Raw genomic sequence first — 24,571 nt, 5'->3', positions numbered from 1 at the left:
AGGTCACAATTACTTGGCAGGATCCCAAACAGTAGATAGACCCTATGCTGCTAATGCCCAGGAATAAGCAGTGGTTATTCACCAAGTCTATCTTTTTAATAACAGTTTATGGACTTCTCCAAGAACTTAACCTAACCTTTTCTAAACTGAGCTATACTGCCTTTACTACATCCTCTGGCAGTGAATTCCAGAGCTTAATTGTGCATATAGAGTGAAAAAGAATTTTCTCTGATTTGCTTTAAATGTCCTACTTATTAACTTCATGGCATGTCCTCAGTTTTTGTATTATTTGAAAGAGTAAATAACCAATTCACATTTACCCATTCTATTCCACGCATGATTTTAAAGACCTCTATCATATCCCCTCTCAGTCCTCTCTTCTCCAAACTAAACAACCCTAACCTCTTTAGCCTTTCCACATAGGAAAGCCATTCCATTTTCTTTATTATTTTAGTCACCATTCTATGTACCTTTTCCAGTTCAGCTATATCTTTTTTAAGATGTGGTGACCATAATTGCACACAGTACCTTATGTTTGATCTCACCATGGAGCAATATATAAATATTATGACGTTCTCCATTTTATTCTCCATTCCTTTCCATGTCTATTCAGATATCCTGTAATTCTGTTCCTAACTATAATTTCTATCATTATATCTGGCACTGGCATCAACTTTACTGGTCTGTAGTTTCCCAAGTAACTCATGGAGCCCTTACTAAAAATTGGGATTGCATTGTCTACCCTCCAGTCTTCAGGTATAGTGGTAGATTTTAATCAAACAAGGAAACAGCTCAATCACAGTCTCAAAAAGAATATAATATACTTCAAACCTCAGTCACATTTCCCTCACTAACAAAATAGTTTCACAATTTAGACAGACCCCCCGATTTTTATCCGGTGTAAAGTTCTGCTCTCATCAGCCCTTGCTTCAGGAGTAACTCCTCAGAAGCCCTGGATTAAACCAATCCTTCTTAAAACTGAAATGAAAGGTTTTGGAACCAAGAATAAATACTCAGGATTACACATAAAACTCAAAGGGGTTGTATAAACATGGTTCGTTTTTTACCTTCATTATCCTGAACTGTGAAGTTTGGGTTAACAGCAGCTAAGCTGAAAAAAAATTTTTGACCACCGGGCGGTTCATCTTTGTCTATGGCACTTATTGTCTGTATCAACTACAACAAAAGAGAAGATAGAATTATCATACATACCTCTGCAATAATATACTGTATATTTTGTTATTACAGACATATTCACAATATCAAGTCTCCAAGATATTTTATTATAATTTGTACAATTAGCACCAAAGTATGGTTGCTGAGTTAGTCCATTTGAATATGTAGAAATAAGCATGTTGTAGGTGATATATTTTTTAATAGACTTAATATAGTGTCATTTGTGAATAGCTTTCAAGAAGTGGGCCTTTTCATTAGGTCAGTGAAAAAAGAGTTGATGGCATTACTCAAATATAAAAATAGAGCTAGTCAAAGTTATTCCAGTCAAAAGGTATCATCTACATCTTGTTTGTTGACCTTTATTTCTATAAATTAAAGAAATTAAGAGAGATTGTGGTCCTGGAAAAGCAAGTGTTAATCATGCTGAGCAACAATTTCAGGACCCAATGCACTAAAGTGTTTTTTCCCATTGTGTAGGGGGAAAATGCTTAGTACACCTGAAACTTTGTTACTCATATCTTATCTTATACATTATCACAGCAAAATGTAAAGGTGGCAGCTGGCTGGGTTGCCAGGAGCCATCCCTGTTGGAGGGGAGTGCTAGGGAGCGCTCCCGATTCTGGGGAGATGTGTGCCCTTGGACCACGATGCAACTGCAGAGAGGAGCTCCATGGGAGCGCCGTGGCAGGCAAGATGTGTCCAAGCATGGGAGGAGCAGGCTGACCACTGCCCTAACCTCTGCAGAACCTGCATGCACTGGCAGAGACCCAACAGCACAATTCTGGTCTCTGGGGTAGCCCTCCAGCCACTCGATAGCCCTTTCGGAACTGCCACTAGGGAGCAGCAGATGCGGCAAGATGGACAGAGGTCGAGGAGAGGTGATGGTACTAGAACTTGGAACAAGGTGGGATCTCGGCCTAGGACTAGGCATGAGGACTTGAACAAGACAAGGAAGCTCAGAGGCTCAGATAAGATGAAGATATGTGGAGCTTGGTACTCAGACGAGACGAGGACACTTGAAGACTCAGATGAGACGAGGACACTTGGTACTTGGGAGCTCAGATGAGATGAGGGCACTTGAAGACTCAGGTGAGATGAGGATGCTTGGTAATTGGAAGCTCAGACTAGATGAGGACAAGAGGTAACTTGGAGCACAGATGAGATGAAGACATGAGGAAACTTGAAACTTGGGTTAGACGAGAACATGAGGAACTTGGAACTTGGAACCCGGAACATGGAACTCAGATGAAACGAGGACAAAGGTAGCTTGGAACTCAGACAAGATGAAGACATGAGGTGGCTTGGAACTCAGGCCTAAGACACTCAGATGAGGATTGAAGATCAGAGGTAGATTCTAGAGAGTCAGGCGAGGATCCAGATACTCCAAAGAGGACTTGGAAATGGGGAAGGCTCAGGTGAGGATAAGGACTCAGGATACTCAGACGAAGACAGAGGTTCAGGATCTGGGAGGAATCTGGGCAGTGCTCAAAGACAGATCCAACCAGAAGAGGGCTCCAGCCACCAAACTCAGACCCTGGATAGATATGGATTTACTCCCAGGAAGGTCAGCTGAAGACGAGGACCGGGATGAGGCAAAGCTGAACCCAGAGCTTGAGGACTGACGGTACTTCAGGATTAGGACTCGGAACATCAGGGCTGGAACGTAGGATATCGGATACGAAAAGGACACCGGTACCTCGGGACATCAGGCATCTAGGCATATAGACATCTATGGCATCTGGACATCAGGGACCTCTAGAGAGGAGGACCTCAGGGACATATGGAATATGAAGGATGAAGACATAAGAAGACTGAGACGTCTAGACATCCAAAGACAAAGGAACATCAGAACATCTGGAGATAGGGAGATGTCTGGACATGGAGACACAGAGACATCAGGAAATCTGAAGACAAGAGGACGGGATCCGACGAGAGACCAGGACATGGAACAAAGACGACAGCGAAGGTTCAGGACCATGGATGAAGACAAGGAGGACCAACAAGGAACAGAGTGCCTTGAAGAAGTGAAGAGGGATCATGGAGGACTCCTGGAATGAAGACCTGGAACTGGAGAGGTCCGACTCCATGACCAACTCCTTGCAAAGGTGAAGAGGAACTGAAGGCTGAGCCCTTTTGTAGGTTTGAAGAGGAATGCCCAGGATGACATCACAAGGAGGAGCCAGAAGGACTGGCCCTCTAAATCCTGTGGAGAGGCACGGCCCCGCACCTAAGGAGGAAGGACAAGGGACAGCAACCATGCTGAGAAGAGAAGAAATAGGCCCGAGGCGTCGGAGGCAGTTCCTGCCGCAAAGAGAATCTGAAGATGGCTCCAGGCTGTGTGGAGGGAGAACTGAAGACTGAGACTCCCCGCACAGGGAGGAGATGGCATCAGCGGCCTCCAGACCAGGAAGAGGAGCTCCAGGGTGGCCTTCCGGCCGTGGAATAGGAAGCTGGTCGGCGGCTCCTGCTGCAGGAGGGTCCTGATAAGAGCGGCTCCTGCCACGAAGAAACCACAGCATCAGAGACCTCCAGGCCATGAAGAGAAGCATGGTGGCAGCAGTTCCAGGCCGTGAGGGAGACCTGGTCGGTGGCGGTTCGTGCCACATGGAGACGGAGGTGTCAGCGGCGGCCTCCGGGCTGTATTAAGAGTTAGCGGCGGTGGCTCCCAGGCTGCATAAGAGGCCTGGTTGGCAGCGGCAGCAGCGGAAGAGTCAGCGGCCTCCAGACTGCGAAGGAACAGCACCAGGAAGGCTGGCAAGGAAGGTAAGAGGCTACTCATGGCTAGATCCACAGGCAGCATCACAACAATCCCTCTGATATGGTATCAAGTTCCCAGGCCTGTCCTCACTTCCCTTGGGGTGGTACTGGTTACCTCTCTTCCAGTCTCAAAGGTAACTTAAGCCCTCAAAAAAACCTCTGCCTATGGATGGGAAATTCAGCATAGGAGGGAGAGAAGAATGCCATGCCAAAGGGACATGTGTAGATGCAAGGGGGATAAAGGAGCATAAACACATTTCTCGTCTTTCTTCTCTCTTCATGCAAAGTGGTGTCTTTTATTTATTCTGCCTGCCTGGAGGAAGTGGTGAAGACCAAAACTGTGAAGGACTTCAAAGGGGCGTGGGATAAACACTGTGGATCCATAAACTCTAGAGGATGTGAATGAAGAGAGGGCGGCTTGAGGGAAAGACAGCTAATACCTGGAGATAATATCCTTATTCAATAGACATACACACAGTTAATGTGACTACGACAGTGCTCTATGCTTCAACGGCAAGAGGAAATGTGGATAAAAGGATTTGCATTCACAAAAAAGCAGGGAGTAGCTTGCTTGTTACGGCGGTTACTACCCCAAACCAAACAAGCCTGATACTTTACTTTCAATGCATATCCAGTGTAGCTCTCTGCTTCAACGGCAGGGGTGAATGAAGAAAAGATGATTTTATATTCAGACAACAACCAACAAGGACTGACTTACACAGTCTGGGTAAACAAATAAGCATGGGTGTAGCCTGCTTGTTAAGGTGGTTACTACCCTGAATCAATTATGCTTGATACTTCACTTTCAATACATATCCAGTGTAGCTCTCTGCTTCAACGGCAGGGGGGAATGAAGAAAAGTGGATTTATATTCAGATAACAACCAACAAGGACTAAATTGCACAGGCTGGGTACACAAATAAGCATGGGAGTAGCTTGCTTATTGCGGCGGTTACTACCCCTAACCAATTAAGCTAGATACTTCACTTAGAAGCAGTTCCTGTACTGCTCTCTACATTAATGGTGGGGGTGGAAGAAAAACAGAACCAAAAGGTTACATTAATGGCGGGGGTGGATGGGAAATAGAACCAAAAGGTTAGTAAATGCCAAGAGTAACAGATAAGTATGAGAGAGAAGAAAAAAAAAGTGTGAAAGCTTGCTGGGCAGACTGGATGCGCCATTTGGTCTTCTTCTGCCGTCATTTCTATGTTTCTATGCTCCTTGGTAATCATGGAAGCTCAATGCAGTGGTAATATTTGATCTTAGCTTTCTGATCAAATTCTGCCACTGCTGGACTGTGGATGACTGCATTGTAAGATATCTGGACAGTGTTGGCTGCGTGTGCTCCCAGATCAGAAGCAGTTTGACAATTTTTTATTTTTCTGCAGCTTTTGATCTTATTGATCTCATCTGCTTTTCCTGAGCAGACCATTTAAGATATGCCTTTGAGGGACAGTTATGGATTGGTTTACATTATTCCTCAGCGATCGCTCCCAGCAGGCAGGAGCTTGCACTATTCTTTTGCGAGATTGCCTTGTGGTGTACAGCAGGGTTCATTGCTATCTCTAGTGTTATTTAACATTTTTTTTGAGACCACTGGGCAACTTTATTAGACAATTTGACATTCACTTTCACATATATACTGATGAGGTGCAGCTGTATGCATCCCTCGGGGAGATAATGTGGCATCTATATGTAAGCCCACCCTGGTGTGCCTGTCCTGCATGGATGGGACCATGAAAGAATGTGTTACTCTTTGGGGCTGGAACCTCTCACCGGCTAGCTCTTTCACATTCCGTATTACTCCCAAGACCAGATACTTTGCCTGGGAGTCATCTTAGTCCAAGAGAGGGATGGCCAGGAACATCCAGGGCATACATTAGCCAGAAGCTGATGCCATGTGAGAGGTATTACTCAACAGTTGAGAAGGAGGCATTGGCATTCAAGTGGATCTTAGAAGCCTTATGCTATTACCTGCAGGTTCGGCAGTTCATGCACATAATGGACCACCAACCACTCCTATGGATGAATAGGAACAAGGAGTCCAACACAAGGGTAATGAGATGGTTCCTGGCTCTACAGCCTTTCAACTATAAGATATGACATAGGGCATGAAGGGAGAATGCCAAATCAGATTTAATGTCACTATAGGTGTTCCTAGTTCAGGCAGATGCTTATCCAGGCAAGTCTGGGCTGAGGGGGAGGGTATGTGAGGAAGTGTACTGGATACTCCCTCAGACTACCTTAAAGGATCATGCACAGCTGTCCTACCCAGTCCTCCTTAAGTTTGAGACCCACAAGGAATCCTGGGTGAAGGGAGGAGACCTTCACCAGAGTATAAGACCTCAAGACCTAGAAGGGTTTAGCGGGTCCTGGGGAACAGACAGAGACCCACTGTATGAAAAGACCTGCTATGTTTAAGGTTTTGAGATTGAAAGTAAGTTAAATATCTTCTTTATTTAGGATTGTGACTTGCCTGAATTCAAGGTGAGTTGCCTACATTAAATCTATCAACTAGTAACTTCATTGTATGTCCCCTAGTCTTTATACTTTTTGAAAGTGTAAAAACTGATCAATGTTTACTCATTCAATTCCACTCATTATTTTATAAACCTCTATCATATCCCCCCCCCCCCCCCCCCAGCCATCTCTTCTCCAAGCTGAAGAGTCCTAACCTCTTTAGCCTTTCCTCATAGGGGACTCATTCCATCCTTGATATCACTTTGGTTGCCATTCTCTGTATCTTTTTTAATTCTGCTATATCTGTTTTGAGATGTGTTGACCTGAACTGTACACAATATTCAAGGTGTGGTCTCACCATGGAGCGATACAGAGGCATTATGATATTCTTTGTTTTATTCTCTATTCCTTTCCTAATAATTCATAGAATTCTATTTGCTTTTGGCTGCTGCTGCTGCTGCACACTGAGCAGAAGATTTCAACATATTATCAACAATGATGCCTGGATCCTTTTTTTGAATGGTGATTCCTAATGTGGAATCTTGCATTGTGTTGCTATAATTTGGATTGCTCTTCCTAAGTACATCACATTGCACTTGTCCACATTAAATTTAGTTTGCCATTTGGATGCCGTCTCCCAGTTTTGCAAGGATATAAAATTGTTGGAGTCAGTCCAGAAGGTGGCTATTAAAATGTTCAATGCTTTTCTTCTAAAGCATATGAGTATATACTTAAAGATGTAAAAATGTATACCCTAGGGAAAAAGCGAGCGAGGGGAGATATAATAGAGACATTTAAATATCTTAAAATGGTTTCCATGCACAGGAAGTGAGCCTGTTTCAACAGAAATGTGGTTCTAAGAATGAGGGGTAATGGAATGAAGGTGAAAGAGGGTAGACTGAGGAGCTCCCAGGCATATGATTCTTCTTGCCACATTACCTTCATTATCAACCAAAAAGATCTCCGCCCCCTCCCCCACCAAAGTACCAGGGGATGATTCAGATTTCACTTGGCAGTCTTCTAGCTTTTAAGCCACAAGATGTACAATCTTAACCACTGCGCAGGAGAGGCCCTGCTGCAGGCTCTACTATCAGGTCTCCTGCGTAGTGTTCAGTGTATCTCACCTTCAGTTCTGCCATGTATGGCTGCTCCCACCTGCACAGAGAGTGGCTTGGGTTGCACTGAAAATGTTTCCTGCCTGCTTTCTTCTCACCTGAAGCACTATTCTAAGGAAACAAGGGCATGATTTCCTGCTTCCTGCCTGTGATTCTGCTGACCTGCTCAAGAGTTAAGCTACTGATTCCTATCCCCACAATGTACCCCTTCTAACTTTAATCTGAATCTCTGATTCTGGCATTGCCCTCCCAGCGTCTCATCTTTATTTATGTATTTATTTATTAACATGTACTTATTTACTTATGTACTTATTTAAAACATCTGTTTCTCACCTTCTCTCACTTGATAAAGAGAGGTACATTTAAATATCTCACATACCCTTATGTGTGAAAACATCACAAAGTTTTATTTACATAGGATTAAGTATGCATGAGATGCTTTGCATAAATTTACAAAATTCATGCATGCAAATGCCATGCAAAGCAACTCGTACATGATATCACCTCATATATTGATCTCAACTAATCTATTACGTCTTAAATCGACTCATGTGACAAATGTGTCAAATCAAAGTTTATATATATTTGTCTAAATTAAGCATAAAAAGATTGTTTAAAGGGACAAAAAAATTTTAAGGAGAGAGGAGGAAGGTTTCATATAATTACATATATCACCACATCCAGCAGTGTTTATAATTTTAATTATCAACCAACCTCCTACCGCCCATGATTATTTTATATTTATGCTTAGCGTGTGATATTAATATAATATGCTTTAATATGTGCTTGTGATATTAAAATTTAAAGACGTATGTATGAAGTCAAGACTATCTTGTAAATTGTGGTTTGAGCCACTAACTACTTTTGACTGTAGCTCTAAATCTAATTAAATAAAATGGACAATTATTGATCAGGTATGAGCAACCCCACGTGGAGGCGATCGCACACATTTATTGAATTTGAGGGAAGCTTATTGGATTTTCACATTAGGCACACAATCTCCACTGGGATTAAATGAAGAGCTCGAATGGAATATGCTACTTTAGATGAACAATAGATTGATGTTGTTGAAACAAATTGACAGCTGGGGCGTAATGATGTCATCCAACGTATATTGGGATTGGTTACGATTTGAGGAAGGGTGAATAGATATGTCAGCAGTAACCTGGGCATTTAAACCAACATGGCGACCGTACATATGGCCAGGAAAGTTTAGCAAAATGCTGGACGACATTAATGACCATGATATAATAGTACACCCCCTGATGAAGGATCTTTGATTTGAAACAAGGCCCTGTTGGGACAAGGACATATAAGAAGATAAGTCCTGGGAATTGATTTCGTGTCTTCAGCCTTTGGCTAATATCTGAAAAGTGTCGGCATTTTTGGAGAGGTTCAGCATTTCGAAAGAAATTTAGAGCTACAGTCAAAAGTAGTTAGTGGCTCATACCACAATTTACAAGATAGTCTTGACTTCATACATACGTCTTTAAATTTTAATATCACAACCACATATTAAAGCATATTATATTAATATCACATGCTAAGCATAAATATAAAATAATCATGGGCGGTAGGAGGTTGGTTGATAATTAAAATTATAAACACTGCTGGATGTGGTGATATATGTAATTATATGAAACCTTCCTCCTCTCTCCTTAAAAGGTTTTTGTCTCTTTAAACAATCTTTTTATGCTTAATTTAGACAAATATATATAAACTTTGATTTGACACATTTGTCACATGAATCGATTTAAGACATAATAGATTAGTTGAGATTAATATATGAGGTGATATTGTGTATGAGTGATATCAGTATTATATCCCTCAGAGAACATATACAGTGCATTGTTATTTGGTATGCAAAGCAACTCAGCAGGTTTCTGGTCCAAATGCCACACAATATTACTGTGATAGGGTTATATCAGATAATATACAGTGATTTTTGCTCGATATATGCTGTTTAGCGAGCATTATAGCCCTATCATGTCTTGATAAATCTCCCTATTAGATTGTAAGCCCTTTGGGGATAGGGAAATGCCTACTGTAACAGAATGTAATCCTCAAAATGTAGAATACAAATTAAAAAGTTAATTTATTATGACACCTTTCTTGCTTCTTTCAATAATTTATTACTTTTCTCTCTATTCTTTCAATTTTCTTTTTCTCAATCAAATTCTGTCCTTTTTCCTTCTCTTTAGTGAAACTAGTTCTCTTCCAGTTTTCAACTAGTCTAGTTTTTAGTAGTTTGAATAAAAAAGCATTCTGTGATACAGCCCAATTCTAATGCCTTCAAATTCATATAAAAACAAAAAGGGGGATAATATCCAAAGCATCATTAAAAATAACTTAAGGATGTCATTTTTCTTTTCAAATATTCTACATTCCCATTGTATCAATCTTGATGATGTCCCTTCGAGCTTCAGAAACATCAAATGATGCATTCCAATGAGGTGGACTTCTTCAGGCCCAGGGCCACGTTACTATTTCCAATGGATGGCTGTACATTCACAGCAGCCAGCCACAGAGGACCCTCTGTGATTTTGCAGCTGCAATGGGTTTGTCGACGGCAGTGGCTAGAAAACCGCATTTTAACAACATTTAAAAAAATGTCACTAATAAGTGCACACATGCTGTAAGATTTTCCTTCTGCTAGACCAAATTAAACTAGAGTTCTCCTCTATAAGAAATAGGTAAAAAGATATTTGTTGGAGCATTACATTGTTTTGCCTGCTTTAACAAATACTGTTACTAATTCTTTTCTTCTTATATATAAATTCTTTGTCCAAAATACTTTATTGACATACAGGCTAATTTTAAAACAAACTTGAATGCGACCATGCATTCTTGCTCACGTGTGATTTAAAAGACGCCTACCATGCTTCTAATTTTAAGGGGTTACTCCAGCAAACCAACTTCGCATTTCTTCCGTAGGGCTTTGCCGGCTTTAGCATGCATATGTAAGAGGATTTTAAAACATGATTGCGCGAGAGACATTCCCAGTTTTTCCAATTAGTCCACCAGTTTGCCCAGTCAATATTGAAGTCTTCAAGACCCCTCTGGTTCTTCATCCTGCATGCCCCCAGTTGACCCAGAGCCCTCAACCTGTCCTGTAAGCCCTCACAGATTTGCTCCTCATTAGGAGCAGCAGTAAAGTTATGCTACTAACAAGCCAGTGTGTGCTGCGGCCTCCGGTTTTAAAATATGGAGTTATGTGCATATGTGTTGACCCTGCCCCAGAACACCCATGTACCCTTTTCCGCCCTCTTATTTTTGGCACACACACGGGAATATACGCATGTAAATCATGGCTTTTAAAATCTGCGCTGCATGTGCACAGTCCACATACGAGTGTATGTGGCCAATTTTGCATGAAGAATGCTTTCAAAATCGACCTCATAATGTTACGTTTCTGCCCTCACCTCTTTTTTCAGCTTCCTTTGCGGCCCGGTGGCCACAGATGTCCCCTCTGCATGGCAAAAGCCACCGCCGTGGTCTGCAGCGGGCCCGCCGCCGTCGCCTGTCTCTCATGCGGCATGGAGCCGCTCCTCAGCCTCCTTCCAAGCGGCCTGGGGAGCCGCCGCCATTGTCTTGCCTGCGCGACCAAGAGGCTGCTGATGCTTCCTCCTCTTCTTTGGATGGGGGACCACTCTGAAGCTCCTCTTCACGGTCCAGAGGCCACCGCCAGAGTTTCCTAGTGGCTGGAGCCGCCCTCAGTCCTCCTTCTCGTGGCAGGAAGCCACCTCCGATGCTGGGCCTGGTTTGTGGCCTGGTTCTGCTTCACCTCCTTCTCTGCAGTGTGGACACCGCCCTCCAGGGTCCTGCCTCCTACCTCCTTAGGTGCGGAGCCGCGCCTCCTCTCCGGATTTAAAGGGCCAGTCCTCTTGGCTCCTCCTGATGACCTCATCGTGGGAGTTCTCCTTCCACCCTATAAAAGGGTTCTGCCTTCAGTTCATCTTTGTCTTTGCAAGGAGTCAGTCCTCCTTAGGACTTCTCAGCATTCTAGTTCCTCCTAGGCACTCTGTTCTTTGTGGGAACCTGTGTTTTCTTCCTGGTGTCTCATCTGATCCAGTGTCTTCATCTCATCGGTTCCAGATATCTTGATGTTTTTTGTCATGGTCTCTCATCTGATCCTGTGTCTTCATCATGATGCCCTGATGTTTTTATCGCAAGTTTCCGGAAGACCTTTGCTTCTCATCCTTCAAGCTTCAGGTTCCTAGCTCCAAGTTTTTTTGCTCCGAGTCATCACTCCAAGCTTCCTTTCTCCAAGCAGTCTGCTCCGAGTTCCTTTCTCCGAGCTTTGGATCATGAGATTCAGTTCTAAATCATTATCTTGACCTGGTCTCCGTAGTTCGTCGTGCCTGCTTTAGTCCATGCCTGAGACTCTGCCTGAACCTGCTCCATTCCTGCGTGGCCGTGCCTTGCCTTGACTGGCTGTGGAGGGCGCACCTCCGTGCAGACCTCGACTGAATCTTCGCCATGTTTTGATTGGAAGTCCATTGCTTTGCCTGGAGCCTGCTTTGCCATTAGCTTGGTCCGTGACCAGCCTTGAGTGGCTGTATAGGGCACGCGGTGAGGCAGCGCTCATTCAGTACTCACCGTCATCTTGAACTCTAAGTAACCTGAGTCGATGCTTGAGTTTGGAGTCTGCTTCGTTGTCAACGTGGTCCGTGACCTGCCTTGACTGGCTGTGTAGGGCACGTGGTGTGGCAATACTTCTTCAGTATTCTCTTTAATTCTGGACCCTTCATATCCTGAATCTTCAACTAACCTGTGTCTATATCTACGTCTTCGTCTGAATCTTCAAGCAACCTATGTCTACGTCTGAGTCCATCAAGTACCCTGAGTCTTCATCTGAGTCTGTTCGTTTCTGCCCTCAGCCTCTGTCCGTCCTGTCACATCTGCTGTTCCGTACGGCAGGTCCCAAAGGGCTATCGAGTGGCCGGAGGGCTACTTCAGAGACCAACATAGCAGTCCATTACCTGCTATTTAGTTCACTTAGAGAATAGCCACTGCCATTAGCAATGGTAACATGGAATAGACTTAGTTTTTGGGTAATTGCCAGGTTCTTATGGCCTGGATTGGCCACTGTTGGAAACAGGATGCTGGGCTTGATGGACCCTTGGTCTGACCCAGTATGGCATTTTCTTATGTTCTTATGTTCTTAACATTGTGTTGCTGGGCCTCTCTGATGCGTTAGATTCGGCAGAGGCCAGGGTTCCCTATCTCCAGCGTGCTGGCCCATGCTGAGGCACATTTTGCCTGCCACGGCACTCCCCTGGAGATCCTCTCCAGTCGCATCATGGCCCAAGAGTACACTTCATCTCCCAGGAAATGGGACCGCTTCCCAGCGCTCCTGCATCACTGTCCACCACATTCAAGCAAGACAGTTTGGTGCAACTGGCCCCCCCGCTGCATCGAGCAAGGCGGACCACACCCTGGGCGCCTCCGCACCCCACCAACCTGTTGGCAGCCATTCTATACCAGGCATAACACACCATTTTCCCCCTAGTTAGCACTTCCGGCATCACACTGCCACGCCATCACGGCTCGAGTATCCCGTCCCCGCTTACAATAAACCCAAAGCTGCAACATCAACAACATAACAAAACAATAGAACAGAACTATTATGACTAACTAACATAGAATACTAGTGCTACCTGTGGAACAGAACTGGTACGGCTAACTAACATGAAATACTTGCACTTCCTGGTGAGCTATACCCCGAACTGACTATATAAACTGAGGGAGGGAGGGTGGGGATGCCGCTGCTGCCCCAAAAATGGTGCCTCGAATGACAGCTGGGCCTTTAAGTTAGGCCCGAGCACATCATCATGAGGTGCAAGAAGTCGCCCCCAATGACACGTGCACCGCACCGATGAAGCGCGCGTCATGTCGATGACATGCACGTTCGCGGCGGCCGAAGTCCCGCGAGATCCCTCGGGATTCTCACAGCCACTGGAGTGCTGCACAGCTCCCCTGCCTCTTCCCCCCCAGGACAAGTGCGAGGAGAGAGGGCGGTGCGTGGGGAACGGCCGGGGCGCCAGGTTACTAACGAACTGGGCAATGGCCTAGAGGCGGGGGCCCAGTTCTCCCTATATGCACACCTACAGTCCAATGTATTTTAAGCAAATTTTGTTCTCACATAATCTTTTTGAAATAATGCTCTAAACTTATTTAAAAAACAGTTTAACTGTACTTGACTGTTTTCATTGAAAATAATATTAAATGCATGCAGTACCTGTCCCGGTCTTGCATTTTCACATACAAATGTATCATAGAACATGGCAAACTGTGGTGCATTGTCATTGATGTCCAAAATTTTAATAAAAACAGGCGCATGACTAGTCTGTTTGGGGTTGTCTATAGAGAAAAAAAGGAAACAAAATTGAAATTACGCAATATCATATCAATTGTATATCAATGTCTATGAATGATGTATTTTATTGCTTCTGCATATTCTACTAATTCAGTACAGAATAAAAATACCATCTCTCAGGTAGCAGCATCACACTAACATGCAGAAACTGGGGCCTACACATAATGTAAATGAGCCTTTTCAATCTGTACAGTTCAATCATTTAACATCTTTGCAGTCTCAAAATTAGCATTTATCAAGGAAAAACCCATCATATTTTATATATGCAAAATATATGTGTTCATACTGCATGTTGATTAACTTTTTAAACAAAGAGAACAGCATTAGTGAATACTGGCATTCTCTTGTTCTTACTGTATATATTCAAATGGTGTGATATCATAAATAATTTAATGTTATTTGCTATCTTATATGTGTTTTCTACCTAAGTACATTTTTTGCAGCAGGATTTAATTTTATGTTGATTAAAAAGTATGCCATCAGATATACTAAACATTTTTACATAGATGTAAAGAAATTAATATTCATAGGGGGTTTGTCTGCCTAACTCCTGAAGTTAGCTGAACAAACCTTGAGGTTTAAATTTCCTGCCCCACCAAGTGGTGAATTCTGACCAAGAAAGCCATTACCCGATTCAAATTTAGCCAGATAAGAAAGAGGCGGCACATGGAAATCTAGAGGCTTGGTTTAAGTTTATCTGGCTAACTCTGATTGGAAATCTGTCACGCTTAAAGTTAGCTGGATAATTAATTTAAAAATAGTGGGCCTAGCAGAATCACTCCCACCCACCCACCACCACCCACACACACTCTACCCAAGTTCAAAATAATCTCCCAATTTCTAGAGAAAACAAAGTCGTAGGTGGAGCCACCTGGCCAACCTACATCCCTTAAATCAGAAAATATGGGACATCAAATTCCTACCCCTACCCCTACCTCATATCCCTAAAAGCAACAAGGAACCATAGCAGGAGGAAGAGGACAGGCCCCCACAGGGCTGTAGCACAGCTCTCATTTGTACCTGTATCTGACTCCCATTTATTCACTGCACTCACCCACAATTTTGAATAACCCAATTTGCTACAGGTTTATGGGTCCTTTCTCCCCCTTGGATCTTGTAGCAAATTTGCAAATGAATCCTACCCAGATAGTTTCCCTTTGAAAATTGCCTGCAATGTATGTGAGTAAAAAGTATTTTGTACCTGCTTTATCTACATATTAAAACATGGGGACAAAGTCATGCATGTACATTTGAAAATCAAATGTTCATATACTGTATTCCTCCGTAGCTCTAAATACATCCTCTGCATTATCTCTTTTCAGTGCAGGTAGAAGTGTGTGCACATTGTAAAGGCTCATGCAGTGATCCTGAAGAGGATTCTATTCAGGAAAGGCAAACATCTGTGCTAAATACATTTTTTATTTTTACCAGGGTAAATGCATTTGAAAATTGCCCTCAAAATCGGGAGCATTCATCTGTTGCCATTTGCAGTTGTGACCATTTGGCATAAGCATATCAGAAGTAAAATGATGCACACATTAGACAGAATTCAACAAGCTATGCTGCCTGCCGAAAAGTTCCACATTCCCTTGTGTTGTCTAAAAACAATCAATGAGTGGCTGTGGCTTTCCCCATTGTGCATCCATTACTTTAAAAAGAGTTAGCCAGAGATTTCTTGCAGCTACTAATTGGCTACTCACAGATAGAAATGTGTGAAACTCTCAAAACATGTTTAGAAGAAAATGTGTTGGATTTTTCAAAAGTTAAGAAAATCCAGCAAATTCATCAGCCTTCTACATTTAACAAACCTGTATTTAGATGCTAGCAAATGCAAAAGTTTGATTAAAGTTGTCTGCAGATTCATCCCAGACACTGCAAAAGGGCAGTGTCAAGAAACTATTTGTAACAACTCTATATAAAACTCTTAAGTCCTCAATGAAAAGAGTGAAGAAATTCAACTATTAACAAAACCAAAAAATTTTTTGGAAGGAGAGGAATGTTTCATATGCATAATCATAAATCCCGTATATGCCCATTTCAGGATTTAGACACTGTTTTGGCGCCCTTTTCCCCTTTAAAAGCCAGCGTTAGCATCGCGCCGGCCGCTGACAGACATCTTGCACGGCTCCATGAATGCTAGTTCAGCATCACTGGAAGTCAGTATTCTATGGGGACAAGGTATTTCTTTGTTCATTTCAACATAAAGTGGATATTTTATCAACTTCCACACTTTGCTTTACAGAACCATTTGAGACGCTATAATACAGCCGCATAACTTGCCTTCCACAAAGTAAGTGCTTTCTTCCATCCTTCACGCTAGCCTAAAATTTGCGGGTATCTTGGCACTGTCTTGTCTATATTTACTTTATTGCAGCAATGTGAAAAACCAGCCTTAGTGATATCCGAGCCCCTGAGGAAGGAGGGTTTCCTCCGAAACACGCCGTGTCGGAACAGCGTCGGATTACACTTATACTAACTACACTGGTTTGTCTACGGACACGAAATCGCAAGTTAAGTATATTAAGAGACTCTATATTAGAGTACTAATAGAGACTGACCGTGCCGTGAGATAGCTACCTATTGCAGGAGCATCACATGCTCATAGAGACCGATGATTACAAGCAAAGAAAAGCTTGAGCCATTATAAGCTTTCATGTCAGCTTAAATAGGTGACATCTATTATGAGGTCTCTTTGAGCGTCCCCGCCACTCAACTTATACGGGATTTCTTAATTGTTGTTGTAATCATAAATCCCCGACAGGGGTAATATGACTGTAAATTGTAATCATAAACATCCCTCCTCCGACCAATGTGTGATGTGTGATGTGTGATGTGTCACACATTGCACACATTGGTCGGAGGAGGGATGTTTATGATTACAATTTACAGTCATATTACCCCTGTCGGGGATTTATGATTATGCATATGAAACATTCCTCTCCTTCCAAAAATTTTTTGGTTTTGTTAATAGTTGAATTTCTTCACTCTTTTCATTGAGGACTTAAGAGTTTTATATAGAGTTGTTACACTCACCTGAAGGTTCCATTTTTGAGGTTTGAATTAGCATAGTAAGGATCCTTCTTAAATTGATCGGGTGCCTATTGATAATAAGAAACTATTTGTGACATTATACAAGTATAATGTCACAAATAAACAACAAAATACAGAACTATTTTGGGTTGCAACTAGACAATAATGTGCATATCTCTGCATCTATCAAGGGAAGAATAGCACCTTTAATTGTGTAAAAAGAGGGGTCATCAAATCAACCTATTCTACTGCCAGGTAGGCCCGATGTCTGTAGCATGTGCCAGAGAAGGCAGAGTTAGTGGCACTTCTGCTACTTGACCCCCCATACAGAGCCTTCCTCCATCAGTGCCAGTGGAGATGATAGGAGACTTGAAGCTGCATGCAGTCAAATCCCTAATACAGAGGTGCAGTTCTGCGGTTTGGGGGTTTTGGCTGAGCTGCATGTCATGCAGAGAAATGCTCCCTCAGTTGAACTATGTGCTCAGGATGAACTCATTGGCGCTGCATTTCTAGATTTCCTGCCCTGTTAAGAATCACCATATTCTGGAAAATCCTCCTTTCCTTACCAGTCTGGCTATTGCTTGGGAGAGTCAGCGTCAAAATGCCTCTGACTGACAGGGAATAATGCTGAGTGACAGTAGCTGATATTTTGTGCAGTCAATAGCTTCTGATAGATGGTGCTCATAGTTCTGCATATTTATGATATGCCAGTGTAAATCACACTAGCATACATAGATTAGAGGTGTGCTAAGGAGGGGGGGGGATTGTCTGCTCCAAGTGGCAAGAGGGGGAGGGGTGCATCGGGGCAAATTGGCCTATCAGAGCTTCGGGCATGCCTTGGTGGGCCAGTCAGGCCAGTCAAGTGGGAGCAGGGCTAAATTGTGCCGGCTGCACGGAGGAAAAGAAGATGCCGCTGTGGGCCAGGCTGCGGAAAAGAAGGAGACTCCTGTCAGCCGGGCCATGTGGCAGAAAAGAATGAGGCCCCTGTTGGATGGGTCTTATGGCTGAAGAGAAGAGGCCCCTGTCGACTGAGCCACGTGGCTGAAGAGAAGAGTCCTCTGTCATTTGGGCTACCCGGCCTGCTCTTTTATTTGCCTCGAGACCCAACTGCAGGGGTGGGAGAGAGAGCATATGTGTGTATGTGCATGCATGAGACAGGAATCCTGTTTGATAGATAAAGAGGAAGCGTGTATGTATGAGAGAGATGGAAGAAACATGTGTGTCTGTCTCTTTTACATACACACTCAAGCTCCCACTATGTATCTATCACCAGCATGTATGTGTGTGAGATACAGAGGGAGCATATTTAGTTTGTGTCTGTATGTGTGTGTGTGTGTGTGTGTGTGCATCCCCAGTTCACGACAATCTCAGGGTGACAGGTATAGAGAGTGAGGGATTTTTAAAATCCTTATTAGTTTTAATTACTAGATGTTATTTGATGTCTGTTGTTTTGAAATATTTTATTGACGTTTAGGAAATTTTAAAAAAATTGTATTATTCTATTCATCAGCTGTTTTGAAATGCATATTTTTTAGTATGGTTTTACTATTCTGATTGATTTATATTTCTTGATTGTATTGTTTTGCTTTTTCATTGTTGCACTGCATATTGAATCTGGCTTGTGGTTTCCAGTTCAGTTTTTGTCTGCATAGAAACATAGAAATGAGGGCAGAAAAGCTGTTACCATAAGCTGCCCAGCAAGTTTATGGTAACATCAAAGGTATCAGGCTTATTGGTTAAGGGTATTAACAGCCATATCAGCAAATTACCCCAAATCTTATTTGTTTTCCCAGACCTTAAAATTTACTGTCCTTGTTGGTTGCTGGCTGAATCTAATTCTCCTTTTTTCTCTTTTCCCCCTACCATTAAAGCAGAGAGGAATATTTGAGCAGAGTATAATACTGGAGCTGTATGAATAGTATGAAGGCTTATTGGTTAAGGGTAGTAACAGACACACCAGTAAGTTACCCCCATGCACTTTTTTCTTCATTTCCATCTTTAGTCTTTAGGGATCCACAGTGTTTAATCCCATGCCCCTTTGAAAACTTTCACCATTTTTGTTTTCACCACCTCCTCTGGAAGGGCATTCCAGGCATCCACCACCCTCTCTGTGAATAAATATTTCCTGATGTTGGTTCTGAGTCTTCCTCTCTGGAGTTTCATTTTGTGACCCCTGGTTCTACTAATTCTTTCATACGGAGAAGGTTTGTTGATTGTGCATTATTAAAACCATTCAGGAATCTAAAGGTCTGTATCATATCACCCCTGCTCCTCCTCTCCTCCAGGGTATACATATTTAGTTCTTTCAGCCTCTCCTCTTAAGTCATTTGATGGAGACTCCCCTCCATTTTTGTTTTTCTTCTCTGGACCACTCCCATCCTGTCTCTGTCCCTCTTGAGATATGGACTCCAGAACTAAACACAATACCCTAGGTGAGGTCTCACCAAGGACTTGTACAAGGGCATTATCACTTCCTTTTTCTTACTGGTTATTCCTCTCTCTATGCAGCCCAGCATTTTTCTGGCTTTAGCTATCACCTTGTCACATTGTTTCGCCATCTTCAGATCGCTAGAGACTATCACCCCAAGGTCCCCTATTCCATGACTCTACACTTCTTGGCATTGAATCCCAGCTGCCATATCTTCGACTTTCATTCAAGCTTCCTTAAATCACATCTCATTTTCTATACTCCTTCCGGTGTGTCCACTCTTCTGCAGATCTTAGTATAATAATAGACAAACTTTACCTTCTATCCCTTCTTTAATCTCGCTCACAAAGATATTGAACAGAACCGGTCCCAACACCGAGCGCTGTGGCACTCCACTTAACACTGTTGTCTCTTCAGAGTAGGTTCCATTTACCATCACACACTGCCTTCTATCCGTCAACCAGTTTGTAATCCACTCCAACACCTTGGCGCTCACTGCCAAGCTTCTCAATTTATTCATAAGCCTCCTATGCGGGACCATATCAAAAGCTTTGCTAAAATCTAAGTAGATCACATCGAGCGTTCTTCCTCCATCCAATTCTTTAGTCACCCAATCAAAAAAAATCAATCAGATTTGTCTGACAGGACCTTCCCCTGGTGAATCCATGCTGCCTTGGGTCGAGCAACCAATTGGATTGTAGATAGTTCACTATCTTTTCCTTCAGCAGAGTCTCCATTAATTTTCTAACCACTGAGGTGAGGCTAACCAGCCTGTAGTTTCCAGCCTCCTCTCTGCTCTCACTCTTGTGAAGTGGGACCACCACCGGTCTTCTCCCATCTTGCAGCACCACTCCCATTTCCAGAGATTTACTGCACAGGTCCTTCAACGGATCCACCAGGACATCTCTGAGCTCCTTCAATATCCTGGTATGTACCTCAACCAGCCCCATGACCTTGTCCACTTTCAGTTTTCCTAGCTCTTCCCATATATTCTCTTCTGTAAATGGAGTTTCTTCTACTCCACCCCCAACCACAGTCTTGTCAATTAGTACCAGTCCTTCTCCAGGGTCTTTTTTAGTGAACACCGAACTGAAGAAATTGTTTATTTTGGTCTTGATGGTTTCTGTCTGAGTCCAATTCCCCTCTGTGTCCTGCTATTGAAGGAGAGAGCAATGTTGGTGTTACAACACAAGTATAAGGCTTATTGGTTAAGAGCAGTAACAAACACATCAGTAAGTTACCCCCATACTTATTTGTTTTCCCAGACTGTAAAATTCATGTCCTTGTTGATTGCTGTGTGAAATTAGTTCTCCTTTTCCTCTTTTCCCCTGCCATTAAAGCAGAGAGCAATAATGAGTTGTATCAACAGTATGAAAGCTTGATGGTTAATGGTAGTAACCACCACACCAGCAAGTTACCCCCATAAGCACTTTTTCTTTTTTCCATCCTAGCCTTTAGGGATCCACAGAGTTGATCCCATGCCCCTTTGAAATCTTTCACCATTTTTGTCTTCACCACCTCCTCCAGAAGGGCATTCCAGGCATCCACCAACCTCTCCATGAAGAAATATTTCCTGACGTTGGTTCTGAGTTGTCCTCCCTGGAGTTTCATGACGTGACCTCCCATGACCCCATGTGTGCATGTGAGAGAGAGAGAGAGAGAAATAAAGAGATAAAGGAAGCATGTATGTGTATGTGTTAGTATGTGAGAGAGACACAGAGGGGCGGATTTTAAGAGCCCTGCTCGCGTAAATCTGCCCGGATTTACGCGAGCAGGGCCCTGCGCGCCGGTGCGCCTATGTTCAATAGGCCTACCGGTGCGCGCAGAGTCCCGGGACTCACGTAAGTCCCGGGGTTTTCCGAGGGGGGCGTGTCGGGGGTGGGGCCGATCGGCGCGGTGTTTTCGGGGCGGGACGTGGCGTTTTGGGGGCGGGCCCGGGGGCGTGGTTTCGGCCAGGGGCGGTCCGGGGGCGTGGCCGCACCCTCGGGAACCGCCCTCGGGTTGCGTCTAGGCGCGCCAGCGGCCTGCTGGCGCGCGGGGATTTACTTCTCCCTCCGGGAGGCGTAAATCCCCCAACAAAGGTAGGGGGGGGGGTTTAGACAGGGCTGGGGGGGTGGGTTAGGTAGAGGAAGGGAGGGGAAGGTGAGGGGAGGGCGATAGCGAATTCCCTCCGAGGCCGCTCCGATTTCAGAGCAGCCTTGGAGGGAATGGCGGCAGGCTGCGCGGCTCGGCGCGCGCTGGCTACACGGAATAGGCAGCCTTGCGCGCGCCGATCCAGGATTTTAGCAGATACGCGCAGCTACACGCGTATCTACTAAAATCCCGCGTACTTTTGTTGGCGCCTGGAGCGCCAACAAAAGTACACGAATGCGCCGTTTTTGAAAATCTACCCCAGAGGAAGCATGTGCAAGTGTGTGTGTGAGAGAGAGAGAGAGAGAGAGAGATATGGAGGAAGCATCTGTCTGTGTGTTGAGAGAGATACAGAGAAAGTGTGTGTATGTGTGTGTGTGTGTGTCTCTCACATACACACATGCTCCCTCTGTCTCTCACCAAGCATGTATGTGTGAGTATGAGAGAGAGGGAGCATATTGTGTGTGTGTGTGTGCGCGCATGCCCCCAGTCTACAACAATCTTAGGATGACAGATATGGTGAGCAGGAGATTTTAAAATCCTTATTAATTTTAATTATTGGGTGTTATTTGATGTGTCTACTGTTTTGAAATAATTTATTGATGTTTAAGAAATTTTAAAACTATATAGTGGGGAGAGGGATGCCAAAGACGTATCCACCCTAGGTGTCAAATACTCTAGGTATGCCTCTCACATAGATATACTCACTAGCTGCTCTACATTATTTTCTAGCTTATTGAGGCATAGTAGGCATAATGCACTTTAATTAGGTTATCCCCTTTAAGTCCCCTTCCGTTCATTTCAATTTGAAATGAATGTATGATTTATGTTGTTGGCGTGGTAGCTCTGCCAGGCCTACCAGTTGGGAATAAGCACATCATCAATTTCATCCTTACTATTGCTTTTATCAGTGGCTCTGCCAATTACTGAAAGTAAAGATATGAGAAGGCCCACTTAATAGTACTTCTTCCTCCAAATTTTTCTTGTCCCATCCACAAACTCTTCAGTCTTATCCAGTATCTCAATGACTTGCAGAAGTTGATAGTTGTTTTGTCTATATCAATGTCTGCTACAGAGGATATGTTACGTTTCTAGGTGTTAGCTGTGCTGTTGATGTAGTATTTCAGGGGTGGCCAATTCCAGTCCTCGAGTGCCATAAACAGGTCAGGTTTTTAGGATAGTTACAGTGAATATGCATGAGACAGATCTGCATACAAATACATATCTCTCTCATACATTTTCATTATTGATATCTTGAAAACAAGACTTGTTTGTGGCTCTTGAAGATCGAGGTTGGCCATCCCCGTAGAATTTGATTTGGAAGTTGAAATCCTAATTTGTGGTCTGGATGATCATGTTCTAAAAAACCACTCTGTTCAGTACTTGTCAATTTCCTCCTGCTTGTTTGGGTTTCCAGCTGAATTGGAATAATGACTGGGATATGGCATCATGAGCCTTCATTAGAAACTACTAGGAGATTCCTCCCTCCCCATTCTTTTATATATCTCTTCCCAGTAATCCAATCATTGCATTGACAATTCTTGGCCAATAATCATGTACCAAGGCTCCTTTTAGATTCTGTAATCAAGGGGCTCTAGGCCACTAGGAGTCACCATTGTGCAATGAACATGACGCCTTCCCTCTTCCCAAAGGATCTGCAAACACTGCCTTTGTAGGATACCCCACTACAGCTGACTGGAGGGCAGAAGAGCTGATGGGAATTGAACCAGGGATCATCTTCAGGACAATGCTCAGCAATGCCACTGAATTACTAGGCTGGATTCATTGTCTTGGTTGTATGTACTGTCCCATCTATGATGTTATTGGAAACGCTGTTACACTTTTGAAACTGTCTTCGTTGTATGTACTGTCCCATCTATGATGTTATTGGAAATGCTGTTACACATTTGAAACCTCTTATTCATGTCACCATATGCTCTGCTTCATTATGGCAGAACCTTAGAAACTTGATCATCACATTTTTCACCTGCAAGTAATGGTCACAGCAGACATATGCCTTCAGACTGTATTAATTAATTAATGAATATGGCTTGACTATATTAAAAGAAATGAGTGATCTTGTTAAAGTCCCCATTTCATTCCTTGCCTATTCTGTTTAGTACGTGGGTACTGGATATTGGCAGGCATGTAGGAAATCATAGTATCCAGAAAAGAATTGACAGATTTGGAAACAAAGGACTGATTGATGATAGCTATATCCTACTGTCATCCATGAAAGGAGTCAGTCAGATAACACAGAGCAATGAGAAAACTTTTTCTTCCATTGTAAAGCTATGAGGGTGGCCTATAACGATTATGAAAACCACTCATCCAACTAGATATTTTATACTTCTATATATAAAGCAAAAAACAAACATGTATACTAATAAAATGTAAAAGAAATAATAAAAAGATATGACTCTCAAACAATAAAAACAGTTTTAAACATAGAACACTATCTCTCACTCTCTCCCTCTCTCCTTTTGAACTTCCATTCCATTAGAACTTGTCCTAAACCAGCTTATTGCCTTTATAATATGGATGCAAAGTTGAGATGACATGAACCTTCATCTGGGGTTACTAGTATCTGGCATAGGATTTTCCATTTCTTATTCCCCTCCCTCTCATGTCTAGTTCACTCATTACAGTAAGTCCTTAGACTGAGAGGTACATACTATAGTTCCTTCCAGAAATCAGACCAAGTGCATTCTTAAATCAACCAGCAGAGTCCCTGTTGCTCGATGGCTGGGACTTGTTCCATTCCAAAGCCTACACAGTTCCCCCAGTTCTTGATGACCTGAGAAGCAGGTCCAGGTTCAAAAACTGAATCTGTATTTCTTACATGCTGGACCATTGAGCCGATTACTGCAAAAATATTTTCATAAACATAAAGTTAAATATGCAAAATAATATTTGAGATAATTACAATATGGGAAAAAGGACTTCAAATAAATTTGAATAACTTCTAAGATTTTTTATGTCAGAATTTGCCTTGAATAAAAGTACACAAAAGATATTTTGTAGTAGATAGACTCATCTAAAATTGTATGTAGTTTCAGAAAAAAGTATATGTCTGATGTATTTTATGTTGCAACA

General features: G+C 43.0%; 1 protein-coding gene across 1 annotated transcript in view; it reads right to left on the bottom strand.

The window, feature by feature from the left end:
• LOC115084999 (cadherin-10-like) overlaps positions 1 to 24,571 on the bottom strand; it is a 433,942-nt gene that overhangs the window by 39,801 nt on the left and 369,570 nt on the right. The window contains 2 exon segments of the mRNA XM_029590505.1: positions 1,068 to 1,176; positions 13,750 to 13,871. Coding sequence (XP_029446365.1) covers positions 1,068 to 1,176; positions 13,750 to 13,871 — 231 coding nt within the window.

Source organism: Rhinatrema bivittatum, chromosome 2 (genome assembly GCF_901001135.1).
Source record: "Rhinatrema bivittatum chromosome 2, aRhiBiv1.1, whole genome shotgun sequence".
In the NCBI taxonomy this organism is placed as follows: domain Eukaryota; kingdom Metazoa; phylum Chordata; class Amphibia; order Gymnophiona; family Rhinatrematidae; genus Rhinatrema; species Rhinatrema bivittatum.
Note: the sequence above shows the minus strand (reverse complement) of the source record. Positions and strands in the feature narration are given on the sequence as shown.